At 41.5% G+C, this 14,442-nt stretch overlaps 1 protein-coding gene across 1 annotated transcript in view; it reads right to left on the reverse strand.

Annotated features, from left to right (window-relative positions):
- The window catches only part of MYLK4 (myosin light chain kinase family member 4), a 75,161-nt gene extending 65,781 nt beyond the window's left edge, over positions 1 to 9,380 (reverse strand). The window contains exon 1 of the mRNA XM_025890864.2: positions 8,984 to 9,380. Within this exon, the coding sequence (XP_025746649.2) occupies positions 8,984 to 9,193 (210 nt within the window). The 5' untranslated portion in view covers positions 9,194 to 9,380. The remainder of the gene's footprint in view (positions 1 to 8,983) is intronic.
- Between the last annotated feature and the right edge of the window lie 5,062 nt (positions 9,381 to 14,442).

Raw genomic sequence — 14,442 nt, forward strand, 5'->3', positions numbered from 1 at the left:
ACATAAATAGCAACTGTTAAGGATCAGACTATATAAAAGGAACAAAAAAATAATAACTACATTCAAATTAACCTACTCTTTATTGAATAATTAATTCAAAAAGGGGCTTCAGAATCTATGCAATGTCCCTCGGATATCATTGTAAACAATTTTCACTCAATTTCATTAGAGCCATTTCAGAGTACAAGTTGATGGATTTCAACTTGAGAGAAAGAGGAAGCAGATTGCCTTCTTCAGAAGGAGCCAGAAAGCACCCAGAATTATAGGTATTCTCTTATTGCAGACACTCTGATCTGTGGGTAAATGAAGAATGCTGGAGTGTATCAGGTCATACTGATCTCTCAAAATTGATTCTGCCAGTCTAAAAATGATTAAAATTTCATTGAAGCACATCCTCTTGGAACTTTTTGGGGAAATGTCCAACACCAATATCATTCCAAATATTCTGCTATTTGGAATTCTACTCATTGCTTTGTTTAAATATTTGACATAGTATATTAATAATTATCTTCACTTCAAAGACTTAAAATATGAATTTTTTTCCTAAAATGTGTTGGTAATAACTAGAGCACAAATGAAAATGGACATGCCTAACACAGTTGCTAAGAGGGATATGAAGAAATCTGGGGAATGATCCCCACAGGGAAGGAGTCCCAGCTTTTTAGGAGCAGAGACCCAACGTGTGAAATAATTATTACCAGAAAGGATACCAAAACTACCCACACATATGGCATACGTTATTTAAATGGTGTACTCAAAGGATGACGTAGTTAAGGCAAACTTGGTGTGGGGGGAGGAGGCGGGATGTCAGATTAGAATCAACAGTGGTGGGATTTGAATCTGACCTTGAAGGACAGGAAGGATTTCAAAAGGCATAGAAGAGGAGAAAGAATACAGTAAGGTGTGGTGAAAATAAAGAAGTGGGAACAGATATTAAATTTGGGGGTCACATCTCTGTGCCAGGCACCAAGCCACTTGCTAACAGGTAGATTAGCTAATTTAACCCTCCCAATTATTCTGCAAGGTGGGCATTCTGACCCGTTATGATGAACCAGGGACAGAGATTCAGGCTAAATGACTAAGGTCACACAGCTGGTAAGGGGCCCCACAGGGATTTGAATCTGGGGCTACTTGATACCAGAGTCAATAATGGAGCCTCTCTAAACCAGCATTCTACAAGGTACATCTTATGGCATCCTGAGACGTGAATATGATTCGGGAAACAGAAGAGTTCAGTGGTCAGATAAATTTTGAAGTCTCTTAGGATAAATTAGAATGCTAATAGTGTTTCAGATATGAGCTAACGTTTATTGAATGCTTCCCATGTGCCTGGTTAAAATGGTTCTGTTGCTGTTTTAACAGGGGACCTCTCAGAGCCTTTAATATTGTAATATGCATTGAGAATTCCCAATGTTATGTGTTGGGGAATAATATTAATAATCCCACATAAGATGATATGATCATGAAAACACACAGTATTAAAATAGAATGATTGGAAATAGGCTTCAATTAGAGGTCATTATCTTCTGGTAGACAAGCTTAAGAGTTAGCTTAATGCCTGGTGACTTTCCATTCTTCTCTGTATCCCCCAGTAACTTCACTGTAATATACAGCTCTGTTAGTAAACTGGGTGTGGCCTCCTGAGCTTGGGACCAGGGATGGTTCTCAGAGAACAGGGTTGGAGAGTCGAGAGGTAGATGATGCAGCGTCTCTTGTGGTACCCAACAGCTAGGTAAGTCGGGTCTAGTCATTCACCATTTGAAATATCAAGAGATGAAGGTCCTGGACAGGACACCAGTGGAGTCTCCTGCCCCTTTTGTCATATCGGCGATAGTAATTGTTATAATTTGAGAGTTCATAAATCTTTAAGTATCTGTGTCAGGCTTGAACAACCCACACATTGCCTGACTCCTGTGGCATATTCAGTAACATGTGTCCAATAAAATAAATAGGCTCTGCCTTCTCTCATGTTCTATCAAGCCCAAGTTACTAAATCCTTCTCTGTTTAAATACAGTTGACCCTTGAACAACGTGGGGTTGGGGCTGCTGACGCCCTACACAGTTGAAAATCCACATATAACTTTTGACTCCCCCAAAACTTAACTACCAACAGCTTACTGTTGACCAGAAGCCTTACCGATCATGTAAACAGCCAATTAACACATATTTTGTATGTGATGTACTGTATTATTACAATAAAGTAAGCCAATTTAGCCTATCATTTTCCAGCCTTATTATATGTTTGAGAGAATCATTAGTTCCAATGTATTCTCGCCTAGCTTCTGCTGTGTTCATGAACCAACGCCTGCTGATGGCTGACTTCAGCCACAGGACACAGGTCCTACAATCAGAAGGCTTAGCCTAAAGTGGTGTGACTTCACTGCCCAGCCACGGTAACTTTTGCAACTTCTCCCCACTAGAGGTCACTGTTACATCGCTGTTCCAGAAAAGAGCCTCTCCGTCAAGCCAAAGAAACTGGACCGCTTTCAATCTGGCCACTCTGGCTGTGTTTGCACAGAGAAATAGAACAAACAAGCAGAGCAGTCATCAAATGGAAACTATATTTCAGATAATGTGCAGATAATACAAACTGTCCTTAGAAAATCCATCAGAGACGATTTGTTTTTCCAAATACTTCAAGCTTAATTTAAAAAAAATAAATAAATTCCAGTTAAATTTTCTTCAAATAAATGTAGTTTTCCTTTTCATGTTATGGGGCAAGCTAACCCATTCAAGAGATATCACGGTATATAGCTGTATAACTCTGGGCAAGTACCGGATGTCATTAAGCCTCACTTATCTATAAAATGGAGGTAATAATTATATAAATTTATTGGACATTGAGAATTAACTGAGATGCTGTATGAAAAGTTCTTAACCCAGTGCCTTGGACACAATAAACAACATAAATGTTAGCAATCATTAGTATTAGCCATAGAGCCAATCAGGGAAGTGCCTACAAGGTTTAAATGAGTTCTTATTTGTAAATTGTTTAGAACAGGGTCTGGCACACAATGAGGGCCACTTACATGCTTGTTAAATAAAATAAGTAAATAAATAAATAGACCCAAGTTAAAGCATAAATCCTAAATAGGCAGATGCAAACACAGCCTTAAGAATGTAGAAACTTACTTGTATCATCCTATTAATTCAACATGCTTATTCTGGAAGGTTGGGAAGAAAGTAGAACCTAACACAGGTCATTGTTCATTTTTAAACTTCTGTAGTTATTTATATCTACAATCTGTAGTTATTTATAATATAATCAATATTTATATTGATTATTTATAATTATTAATTGATTATTTATAGTCAATATTTATAATATAATCAATCTGTAGTTATTTATAACTACAGATTGCCAAGTGGTTTTAAGGGAGACCCTAACATAAAACATCTCTAATACGTGGAGCTCACTAAACAGAAAAAAGCCATCTGCAACCTAAATGCATATCCTATGTTTACCCTTTAAATACATGATCTTGTGTCATCAGATTCTTCCTCTTTTTGACACCATCAGTGAGCATCAATACGTGAGACAGCTTGTGTCTTTGGGTTTCAAGTATCTACCCTCCAAACCAGAGTCGTATCCTGCGACGACTATGGGACAGTCCCAGCAGAATCAACAGTGTGTCTTCGTGCAATAGAAGCTCAGTAATTCCTTACTGAGTAGATTAATATAGAGTATGGGCACAAAGATCTAAATGACTTTGATACAGGCTGATTAACTACATTTACATTCCTGTTTCATCAAGTACATTTTTAAGGAAGATGGTCTCTTTCAAAAACAAAACAACAAAAACATCGAGGGTCTGGTGGTGAAATATGCTATAATTACTAGGACACTTTGGTGCCACTGCCTTATTTTGTGCTGAGGAGTTAGCAGTTTCCCACCATTGCCTGTTCATCAGTGCAAATGTCAATGCAGTGGAAAAGGCCAATAATTTGAATTATTATGAAAATAGTTTTGAACTTGCAGACCTCTGAAAGTGTCCTAGGGTGCCCCAGGGGGGTCCAGGGATTTCACTTTGAGAACTGCTGGCCTAGTGGATGATGTTCCAGTGAAAGACCATGCTGAACAAGGTAGATGCATCATGCATTCCCCTTGCTTGTTCCATCCCCCTGTTTCTCTTTCTTGGACAATTTGGGAAAACACCAAGGGCTGCTGGGACCTTCCTTAGGGTTTAGGCTAGAACGGGTGATGAGCACTTTCTGAGGCCACACTATGATACTATCTAAAGCCCTCTCCAGAGAACTGAAGGGGCATGAGTGACTCAGGGGCGTGCAAAGGCCTCTAGTAGATTCTAGGAGACTTAGAAGCTCCAAATAAAATATTCAGCTCCTGTTAGTTCCTCCCCTCTTATCCTCCAGTGTCCAAGGGAGCTCAAAACCCCTTTCAGAATCTGAAACCATCCTATAGACCAAATATATGCTACAGGCAAAGATATCCAAGCTAGAAGTGGGCCCCTGGAATGACGGATGCTCTGGAATAGAGTGATAGCGCAGTGCTTGTCAGAGGTTGATTATTATGCCCCATCAGAACTCTGCAGTTAACAACTCCATGGGTATACCCGCATGCTGGCACTCCAGAAACAGCAGAGAAAACTCCATGTAGAATTGTACAGCTGGGGGCTCCTGGGGAGCTCAGTCAGTTAGGCATCTGACTCTTGATTGCATCTCAGGTCATGATCTCAGGGTCATGAGATCAAGCCTTGCATGGGGCTACCTGCTCAGCGGGGAGTCTGCTTGAGATTCTCTCTCTCTCTCCTTCTCCCCTTTGCCCCTCCCCCTGCTCTCTCTCTCTCTCTCTCTCAAATAAATGAATATTTTTTTTAAAAAAGAATTGTACAGCTGGATGTGGGGAAATGCTATTATAAAACATTTCTATTGCACAGAAGGTAGAGTCATTTCTCAAGGACACAAGAAAAAAAATACATTTATTAATTGAAATCTTGTCTCTATAATTCATTTTTATACTTACCCCTCATCCCAGTTAGTTCAGATAAGCCCCAAACCATACAAAAAGTTTACAACCTTGTTCACTGCTTACATTTGGAATGACAACGCTAGAAGCTAAAGGTCTAGTAGACAAAGAAGATGTTGGGCTCACACACCCCTCATTCTAGCCCGGTCACTGCCTTGCTTTAGAATTTCCTGACACCCGGCCACTGACAGCAGTATTACACCTGCTCTGTCACCACCTGAGCCTTCTAACTGGGCTCCTTGCTGCTCAGATTCTCAGCTCCCAAGTTGAAGCCTTGGGGGAATTGTTCATAGAGGGAGAGCCTGAGGCGCAGGAAAGTTAAGAAGCAAGATGCTCCTGCCTAGAAAGAGGTGGCGCCAAGGCAAGATGCCAGTGGGCCTGGCTGATGGCCAGCCAGCCATCCTTCGAGGCAGGCCTGCAGGACTCGAAAAGCTGCCCTGCTCCAGGCCAGCTGAGCCAGCGCCTGCCCGGGATACCTGCTGTGCTGTGTTCCCACGGGCCATGGCCAACACAGAACCTTCATAGCCACCATGCAAAGTGCCCCCCACCCCTTCCGTGAAAAAGCTTGGCTCTAATAAAACAAAACACGTAAAGAGCAACCTGGAAAACACGGTTGGGAGGGTAATTCTGATTTTAGGTAGGAATAGTCCTTCCATGTAATGAATCTTGGGCAAGTCCAGTTTACCTCTCTTGGACTTTGAGTCCCCTTCAAAGAAGGATTTGGATGAGCTAAGCACCAAGGCTCCTATGTGCCTTGCTCCCTAATCTCTGAGTCACAGCTTCCTTGTTAGAGCCTGTATAGGTCTTTAGTGTCCCATTCGTTATGGAAATGCCACACTAACCTGGCCTTTTCAGAACCCCTGAGTGGACGAAGCCATGAGCCATGGATTATACGGCAGGTTTGTGCCAGTATCCAAATGAGCACATACCATTCCTACCTAATCAATGGACTAGCAAATCAGACACTCCTCCTGAAGTCAAAGTTGTAAATGAGGTTGAAGTGCGTGGAACACCCCTGGGAACCGACGATCAGCTACATGCAACTGCAAGTGCCAGAGGTTAGTCACCCGATGGGACGGCTCTTGACCAGTGGGGATGACCCAGTGCATCACCGCTGCCCCCTCCCCAGTCCTCTGGGTGGACAGTTCTGAGGTCATCCTAGCCAGCAGTGGTCAGCCTGGCAATGTGAGCTTACTGGGGCTTCTTTCCTTCTCTACTTCACACTCCCCAGGCCCTCACTCCTATTTGCTGAAGTTAATTCCAAAACCATCTACACACATGCTTTTGTCTCAGCTCTGCCTTCTAATGGGACCTCAAGAGCGACAACAGGGAGAACACGGGTCCAGGAACATAAGAAGCTCTACATAGACATTACCTATTATCAGTTTTCTGTGTACCCGCTATCTCGAGGGAAGTCTTTGGATTTCTCTTCTCTCCACGGCTGTCTGCTCATCACCAGTTTCCCTGGTCCTTGTTATTGTCACTATACGGTGAGCAGAAAATGAGAAATAGAGTTGAAAATACCAAGTGGCACAGGGCAAAGGTCCGGAAATAGCCTCCTTAGTCTAGGGGTCCAGAGACTGACGTGGGATCACCTCATCGTTAGGGATTTGGGGTGATTTTATGTTGTACACTAATAAACCATTTTTAAAATGTGTGTGTGTTACTGTGTCTTTGAAAATCTAGAACAAGCATATCAAAACCATGATTTCACTCTATCATTGCTTTTGCTAAAATTTTTTAAATAACTTGATATGTGAAAATATTAATTGGCAGGGGTTAAAGTAGTATGCAGATACAGCAAAACCCATGAAGGTGGCCTGAAAACCTAAAGTCTGAGAAACACTAACAGCTCAATATGCTTTTCACAACTATAATGTTTTAGGTGAATTTCCTTATCAAGTATGTTAAGCAGTTTCTTATTTGGACAGACCTGATTTGCAATATTTATATTTTTACTATATTGCTTTAACTTTCAGAGAAAATAAGATTTTTTTTCTCATATTACACCGAATAACATACAACTCTCATAATTTTAATTATTCTGAGAACCTGAAATGACACAAACAATATGATTCCTCTGTGTGTTTGGTCTAGGACACCCAGAACTTTACATGGGCAAGTATTTGTACCCAATGTATTGGAAAAAATCTTTCGATTGTTTTATGTTCTATGGATATCCCTATACCTGTATGCCAGCATTATGTTTTATGTTCTACAGATACTGAGTACATTAATATCCCAAGTAGGATTCTCTGATGCCCTTAGAAAAAAACAGTTCCTAAAACTTCTGTGCTTGCAGAAATTTCTAAGACAATAGGTTGTCCATGTTTCTAAATAACCATTAACAATGGGGGAAAAAAGCAATAGGCTATGTTATAAAAATCTGACTTATGAGACATTTTCTTTACAGTTAAAAAGTTGCAAAAACTTTTTGAAATACATTCCCACAACATTCCCAATTAGCGCATGTATCTTGTTGACTTTGTCACTGGGAGATACTATGAGGGTTACATTCTGGGAGCTTGGATGGATAACTCATTCTTTTCCATATAGGAAAAGGGTATTTCCCTCATGGTATTTCCCATAGGAGATGTGTTAAGCAGCCAAAAATGAGTAATGCTTGGACAACACTGACCAAGTCTGAAAACACAGACCTAACGGTGACATTAGGTCAGACCTAAAGAGACTTAGAATGTTTTATGACCTTACTTAAAAAAAAAAAAGTCTGTTCCTGTCTATCCATCTTTCCCCCATCTCTTTTACCTTGTCCTCAACTAAGATAGATCAGATAATAAACCATTCCAAGGTTTGGCAATTCCTCTGAAAGTGAACGTAATGGTCCCCGAAATACTGATTGTGTCGGGGTCCCGTGGAAAGGCTCAGGGCCATTATGAAAGCCTGACGCCTGGAGCTTTCAGTCCACCAACACCACCAGGATGCTGAGGGGCTGGTTGCTTGTTGGATAAATATAAAGAAGGCATCTGCATACAGGTATAGGGACAAATTTTTTTAACTATAAATCATGCATTCTCCATGAGGGTAGTATCACCCTCCCCAAGGGGGTAAAATTGTTTCTTCAGGAGGGGTAAAAAAAAAAAAAAAGCATTCCTTTTATGTATAAAGCACAAATATGCCTATAATATGTAAGCAGGTATACAGTATATCTGTGGTGTTAAGATTTCACAGGAGGGGTTCCACCAGGGGGTGAAAAGCCTAAAAGCTCTGAGACGGAAGTAGATGGCAACAAAACGAAGTGGAGGGACACTGCTATACATCTCCTTCCTGGGATTCAGGCTGGTTTCTGTCCTCTTTTCCAAACGGCTTTTATACTGTCTTGAAAATAATGTATCTTATGCTAAGTGATAAAAGAATTAAATCTGTAGAAAAAGCTGTTTTCCCAGACACGAATACCCTCTCTTGGGAAGTGCTAAAATCCTTAGAATCTGAATTATTTCTCTTCTTTCAGAATTGGACTATTCTCCGGACTGAATTCCATTCCTGGAATAGCTGCCATGTCACGTGAAAGGCATGATCCGGCAACGGTTCCAAACAAAGAGCATATAGGCTGGGCGAACTGGCTCCCCCAGGGAAGGTGGCCACTCTTTGTATGCTGCCTTCGCCATAGACATGGTAAGGGGCACAGAAGTTTTGCTCTTGTGTCATTCTACTTTCATAATTAAGTCATATATGTAGTAGGGGAATGGAGAGATGTTGACATTATTTTGCTCTCAAAACAAAAATAGCTCGCTGACTTTAACATGCAGCAAAAACGGTTGCTTTGAGGTTCCCCGAAAGTTGGTGCAAGTGCTTGGAATGTTGAAATGAGCCACATGCCACTATTATTATCCCAAACCCTCCTAAGGGGGTAGTCTCTGGCAAGGATTAAGACGGGGCATGCATTCCGTCTCCTTTGGCAAGCACCACTCCCTAGTTGGAAATAGAACAGTAAATAGAACAGTAAAATGAATCTGTCTTAGTTAAAAGTGATGTTACTACCTGCGTGTCCTCCGGGGCAGGAGCCTGTCTGTGACCTCCCCGTGTCATCACCGACTGGAACACACGCCAGAGTAAGGAAGACGAGATAAGGCACACGCTACCTACAATCCAGATGTCTTTTCTTCTAAGTGCTAAGTCCATTCTCCGGGAGCGGCTACAGAAGTCACTTGGCGTATATGCTCCTTCCCTCCCCTGATCTAGCACAAGCATGTTTCCCAGCACATGCTTGTTACATGCCCGCTTCTGAGGAGTAGGCGTTGCCCCATGGCAGAGGGTTCTCGCAGGGTCCTGCAATTTGTGTTTCCAGCTACACGATGCACAGATAATCTGCCTCTTTAAAAGGAAAAATAGGATGGCCTGCGTGACAGATCTGAAACAGGTGTAGGGGCAGAGACAGACCCGCTGGCGACAAGCGACACCAACTTGAATGCGCTTGTCCCCAGTTCAAGGACGATTTAGCACCACAGAAACTGGCATCTGCCTTGCTGGCTGGGCCACCGCCAGGGAGCTTCCTCCTGCCCTTAGGAGCAAAGGAGCAAAGAGATGGGGGTAGGGAAATGCAACTTTAAAAATTGCAAAGCCTCCACCCTCAGCCATGGTATTTCGATATCTAAGTAAGTCACTGTGAGCACCACTGGCGGTACAATTTCACAGTGGTTAGTCAGGAAATGCCATCTCCGATTAAGCGCACCGACTGCAATCAAAACAGGGAGATCCACGCTTTGCTCCCACCCACTCTATGCTATTCACGTCCTGTCAATATTCACGTCACAACCTTGGGCATAAAAAGTAGGTATCTGTATCATCAGTGGGAGTAGGCAAAGGGAGGCAGACAGAACCAAATGGGAGAGTAGAACTCTGCTTATCTGGCCCTTTTGTCTTTTATTAAACAAATAAAGTGTGTGTGCATGTGTGTGTGTGTGCGTGTGTTTAGTTAAACAGTAAATTATATCTAAGAGAAGTATAGCAGGGGGCTATTTATATAGGTAACAAAGAAGTAACTGAAGAAGAAAACCTGGATTTGATTCTATAAAAATGATACTAATTATAGTGATGAGAGTCATTTACCATTTATGAGTTAACGGTATATACACAATCACTAGTGAGCTCATCTCTTGTATGTAGCAGATTAATTTTTCTGTGTTTTACTTTACTTCAACACCACATTATATAGGCTTAGACCTGGTTTATTATGGCATATCTGCTAAAAGTTTTTAAAATTCTACATTATTCAGGTGATTTTGGACACCCTCTAGAATATAAGACAATGAGAAAAGTCATTAAAAAAAACAGAATAAAAAGGGAAGTAGAAAAATAAAGTGAACAAACCACAGGAGAAAAGTAGAATATGTGGCATTTAACAAATTCAGCAAAAAATAAAGTGGAGGGAAAGAAAGAAGATAGTTAAAATTAATCTAGTGGGGAGAAAATAAGTGAAATAAAAAAAGCTGGTTAAGAGCAAGAAAAGGAAAAGAACCTGAGTTTTACCAGCCTGGACTAGGGAGTAAAGACTCTTCTAGAAAGAAATTGCACTTCACGCCCTCCAAACAAAGCTTCCATATCACTAGAGTATCGGAAATTCAGAGTAAATTATTTCCAATGCACCACAGTGACATTTTCTACTGTGATGAGCAATGCTAATCTTCTCAGAATGAGAAGGACTAAAAAGAGAAAGGAGAATAAGTTTTCTCCACTTATGACAAATTACAGCAAGCATTTTTTAGACTGTCCCTGGAGAGTAACGCCTGATATTGTAAAGATTTACTGTGGCCCCAGCAGAAGATGGAGACATGTCAGTCTAGCTCTGTCTGCATCTGACATCTGAGCTACTGGAATGCCCTTCTCCACCCACCTGCGGCCAAGGCCTGCTGCCTCCCCTGGCACCCGCTGACTGGGCCGGCCAGGGCCTCCAGTACCATGGCCTTGGCAGCCACACAAAGAAGAAGAGCTCTGTGTCTCCCCTTCATGTTCCATCCATCCTCCAGAGGGCCAGAGAGAGAGAGGCAGGGAAATTTATTGCTGACATCTCTGGGGCCTTCGCCGTTTACAAAGAAGCTGAATGGGACATATGGAGCCACCAGTCACTCCTTTCCGTCTTCCGCCCAGCATCGACTGCAGGATCAAGGCCAGAAGGCCCAGGTTATATGCGGGACATCAGACCAAGTGCAAAGGGTGCTCTCTTAGGATTTCTGAGGTGCAACATTCTCAGTCTTGCCCTCAAAAATATCCAAAAATATTTAATGTCCAAATCAGTTGATTTCTGATATTCTGGTGCAGTTTATCATGAAAACAATTCTTCCTAAAAATGTTCCTGTTCCAGCTTAGCACCATCTCCCTCTTCAAAGATAATTCCTACTTCTAAAAATTATATCACAGAACCCAGAGAAAAACAGTCCTGGAAAAATAATCAAATTCATATAAACTATTACCAGTAGCTGGTTATTTCAAAGTTATCCAAGAAGACTGTTTTGTCTTGTCTGTCCTAGAGAAGTTAATGAACAGAAAAAGGAATCCTTCTGTTTATTCATTTGCATCCTAATAGCCCTAAGGAGGAAGTCCTTCATATGTGACATCAATTTCACCTGTGGAAGTTTCTTTTTGGTGTATACTGAACAAGATATTAACTCATAGGAAAAGTGGAGGTCTCAAGAAACCTAAGTTTCAACCCAATTCATTTCTTTTCTCCAGCACATTTTATCATTCCATACTCCCTGACGGTCACTTAGCCCTGCTTCATTGTCTGGGGCACCGTTAGAAATGTCCTTCCTGTCCGTATAGTGCTCTTTAGAACAGCAGTTGGACAAAGAAGGATGTTTCCAATCCTGCCTAGTAAGAATCACCTGCTCTGATCTTTAAAAATACTCATTCCTAGCCTTCAACCAGAATGCAGAATTCACTTCTACAGATCCGTTCATTCCACAGACATTTTGGGGACCTCTTCTGTGCTGGTTACCAGGGGAGTCCAAGTACAAGTGATTCAAGGTCTCGACCTTGAAGAGCACTATCGAGAGTTAGGTGACAGACGTTCGAAACAATTGTGTATGCTAGAAGAAGGGCACGGGCAACATGCTGGGAGGCCAACCCTGGGCCAGGAGCTGCACTTCCATGGATCCGTGAGTGGGACTGACTAAGTCAAGAGAGAAGAGAAGACTGCTATTGGATGACAGTTTACCATGGTGAACAGATACTGTGTTAAGTGCTTTATACACATTATCACACTTAAATTCCTCAACAGCCATCATCCCATTATTCTGATGAGGCAGCATCTTGGCTGAGGTTAAGTAGCCAAAGATCAAGTAGCCAGAATCAGGCTCAGGGTTTCATTATGCACAACTAAGGACCCAGGCATAACCTTCAGGGAAGGCTTGCTGGTCCCCGTCTCTGACCAGTCAATGCCAACAGCTATGTCACCTACACTGTGAGGAACTCAAAGTCCTGAGGAAATTAGAAACTCTTCTGCAGAACGATTGTGCCCCTCTTAGTGCTTCTCTGAATTTCACACCCAGATCCATCCTTGTAAATGATCCTTCTCAAGAAATGTGTGTTTCCAGAAGTTCCCTTTCATAACATCTAAGCCACTAACCACAATGAGGAGAAGCCCGCTGGTAGAGATGCACATTTAAAGCCCCTCAATTACTTACCAAACTCGGTTGTATAATCTACAACACATAATCCTCAGTGAAACACAATGAAAAATGTCTCATCTATAAACGTTCCTTAATTCTTCACACAAGCGACAAAAATAGAATTTGACGAGTCTGATAAATGGTTACATTTACTGATTCATGTAAGAACAGATAAAGTAGAACTGATAGTTTTTACAAGACTAAATTAGCACATAATTACCTCATTCTTTCCAGATCTTGATTCCTGTTCACTGGAACTTTCTTCCAGAAAACATTTCACTTTCTCAACCTTTTCCATGCACTGAAAGAAGGCCATTTCCTCCAGTTTGTTACTGTTATAACATGTGTTGATTTCTTCCAGCCTCTTCACTTTTAACATCTTGGTGGTGAGTCCGATTAAGTTACTGTCTGGAGTGTGGTTTTCATCTCCCTCTGTCCCTGATTTGTAAATTAAGACGCAATCATGAGCTTTGAGCGTGCCTTCCTCTTGACTGTAAAAAAAGGGGGGGGGGGACAAAGATCTCATCACTTACTCACGTATTTGACTTCTGGAGAAAATGACCAGTGAGAATTTTGAAGTCCCTTCTATTTAAACTGGAAAGAAGATCCAAAATTAGGAAAAGAAATGCTAATGTTAATATCAAGTTTCAAATGCTGGAACTTTAAAAGAAAAAAAGGATTTTTCCCCCACCTTGTCCTACAAAAGTGAACAGTAAAAGGCAACGTTCAGTTTCCCTGGGTGACTGTATCTCTCAATGCATAAAATAAGATGTATATCAAGTGGCCAATTTAAATACAGAATATAAAATTCTGTTGGGGTTAATTGGAATTGCAGGTTTTGCTCCTCCTATCCCCAGTGGGAAGGGCTCCTTCCTGTGTGAGGGGGTCTCTCATGCTTCCCCCAGGGGAATTTTGTCCCCATATGGGGAGTAATCTCCACCAGATGGCCCATTTCCAGAGCCCTTCTCTGCCTACACCAGAAATGTTTGGTGTTTATTTTTAAAAAGAAATTTCCTTACAGCGCTCTCACGCAGATAAGATACCCAGATAGCTTTCTTCGATTTGTCATGAACGGCTAGGTATCAAGGAGTGCAAATCCTTGTGCTTTCTTTGAAATACTTTCATTCCAAATTAAGTAATACACATAATACCGCTCTGATACTAGAGATCTACACATAGTTTATGTCCACACACTTGATGGGATAGGGGCTTGGGGAGAGAGAGATTGATTGGAATTTGCGGCGGGTTCCCACCGCTGACTGCTGAGGCCCCCTGCTGGAGATTTTCTGAAAATTGCTTCCAGCTTTTTTTTAATTTTTTTAAGTTATTCAAAGTTGTAAGAGTTTGAGAGTAGAAATAAAGCTTACGCACACACACCAAAAAAAAAAAAAAAAATATTTGAGAGAGAGAGAGAGCATGAGAGGCCGAAGGGTCAGAGGGAGAGGCAGACTCCCCCCTGAGCAGGGAACCCAGTGCAGTGCTCGATCCTGGGACTCCAGGATCATGACCTGAGCCAAAGGCAGTCGCTTAACCAGCTGAGCCACCCAGGTGCCCCGGCTTCCAGATTTTTCTCAAATTTAAAATCATCTGCAGTTATCTCCACAAAACTTCATTTTTCATTCTCTCAACTCAGATAGTAAAATTCATATAAACCTTAAGTTCCAAATTATTAAAAATCCAATGCTCTGCAAAATTCTTCTTAGCCACACAAAGACCTTACTTCAAACACACTGAAATGTAAGTAATAGAAACCAGAGTTCTAGAACTATGGTACGTTATAGATCAATACTAGCATTCTTTCAAATTGCCCTGAAAAAAAATTATTAAAAAAAG

Source organism: Callorhinus ursinus, unplaced genomic scaffold (genome assembly GCF_003265705.2).
Source record: "Callorhinus ursinus isolate GAN/ISIS: 27379988/994484 unplaced genomic scaffold, GSC_fseal_2.0 scaffold26, whole genome shotgun sequence".
Classification (NCBI taxonomy): Eukaryota; Metazoa; Chordata; class Mammalia; order Carnivora; family Otariidae; genus Callorhinus; species Callorhinus ursinus.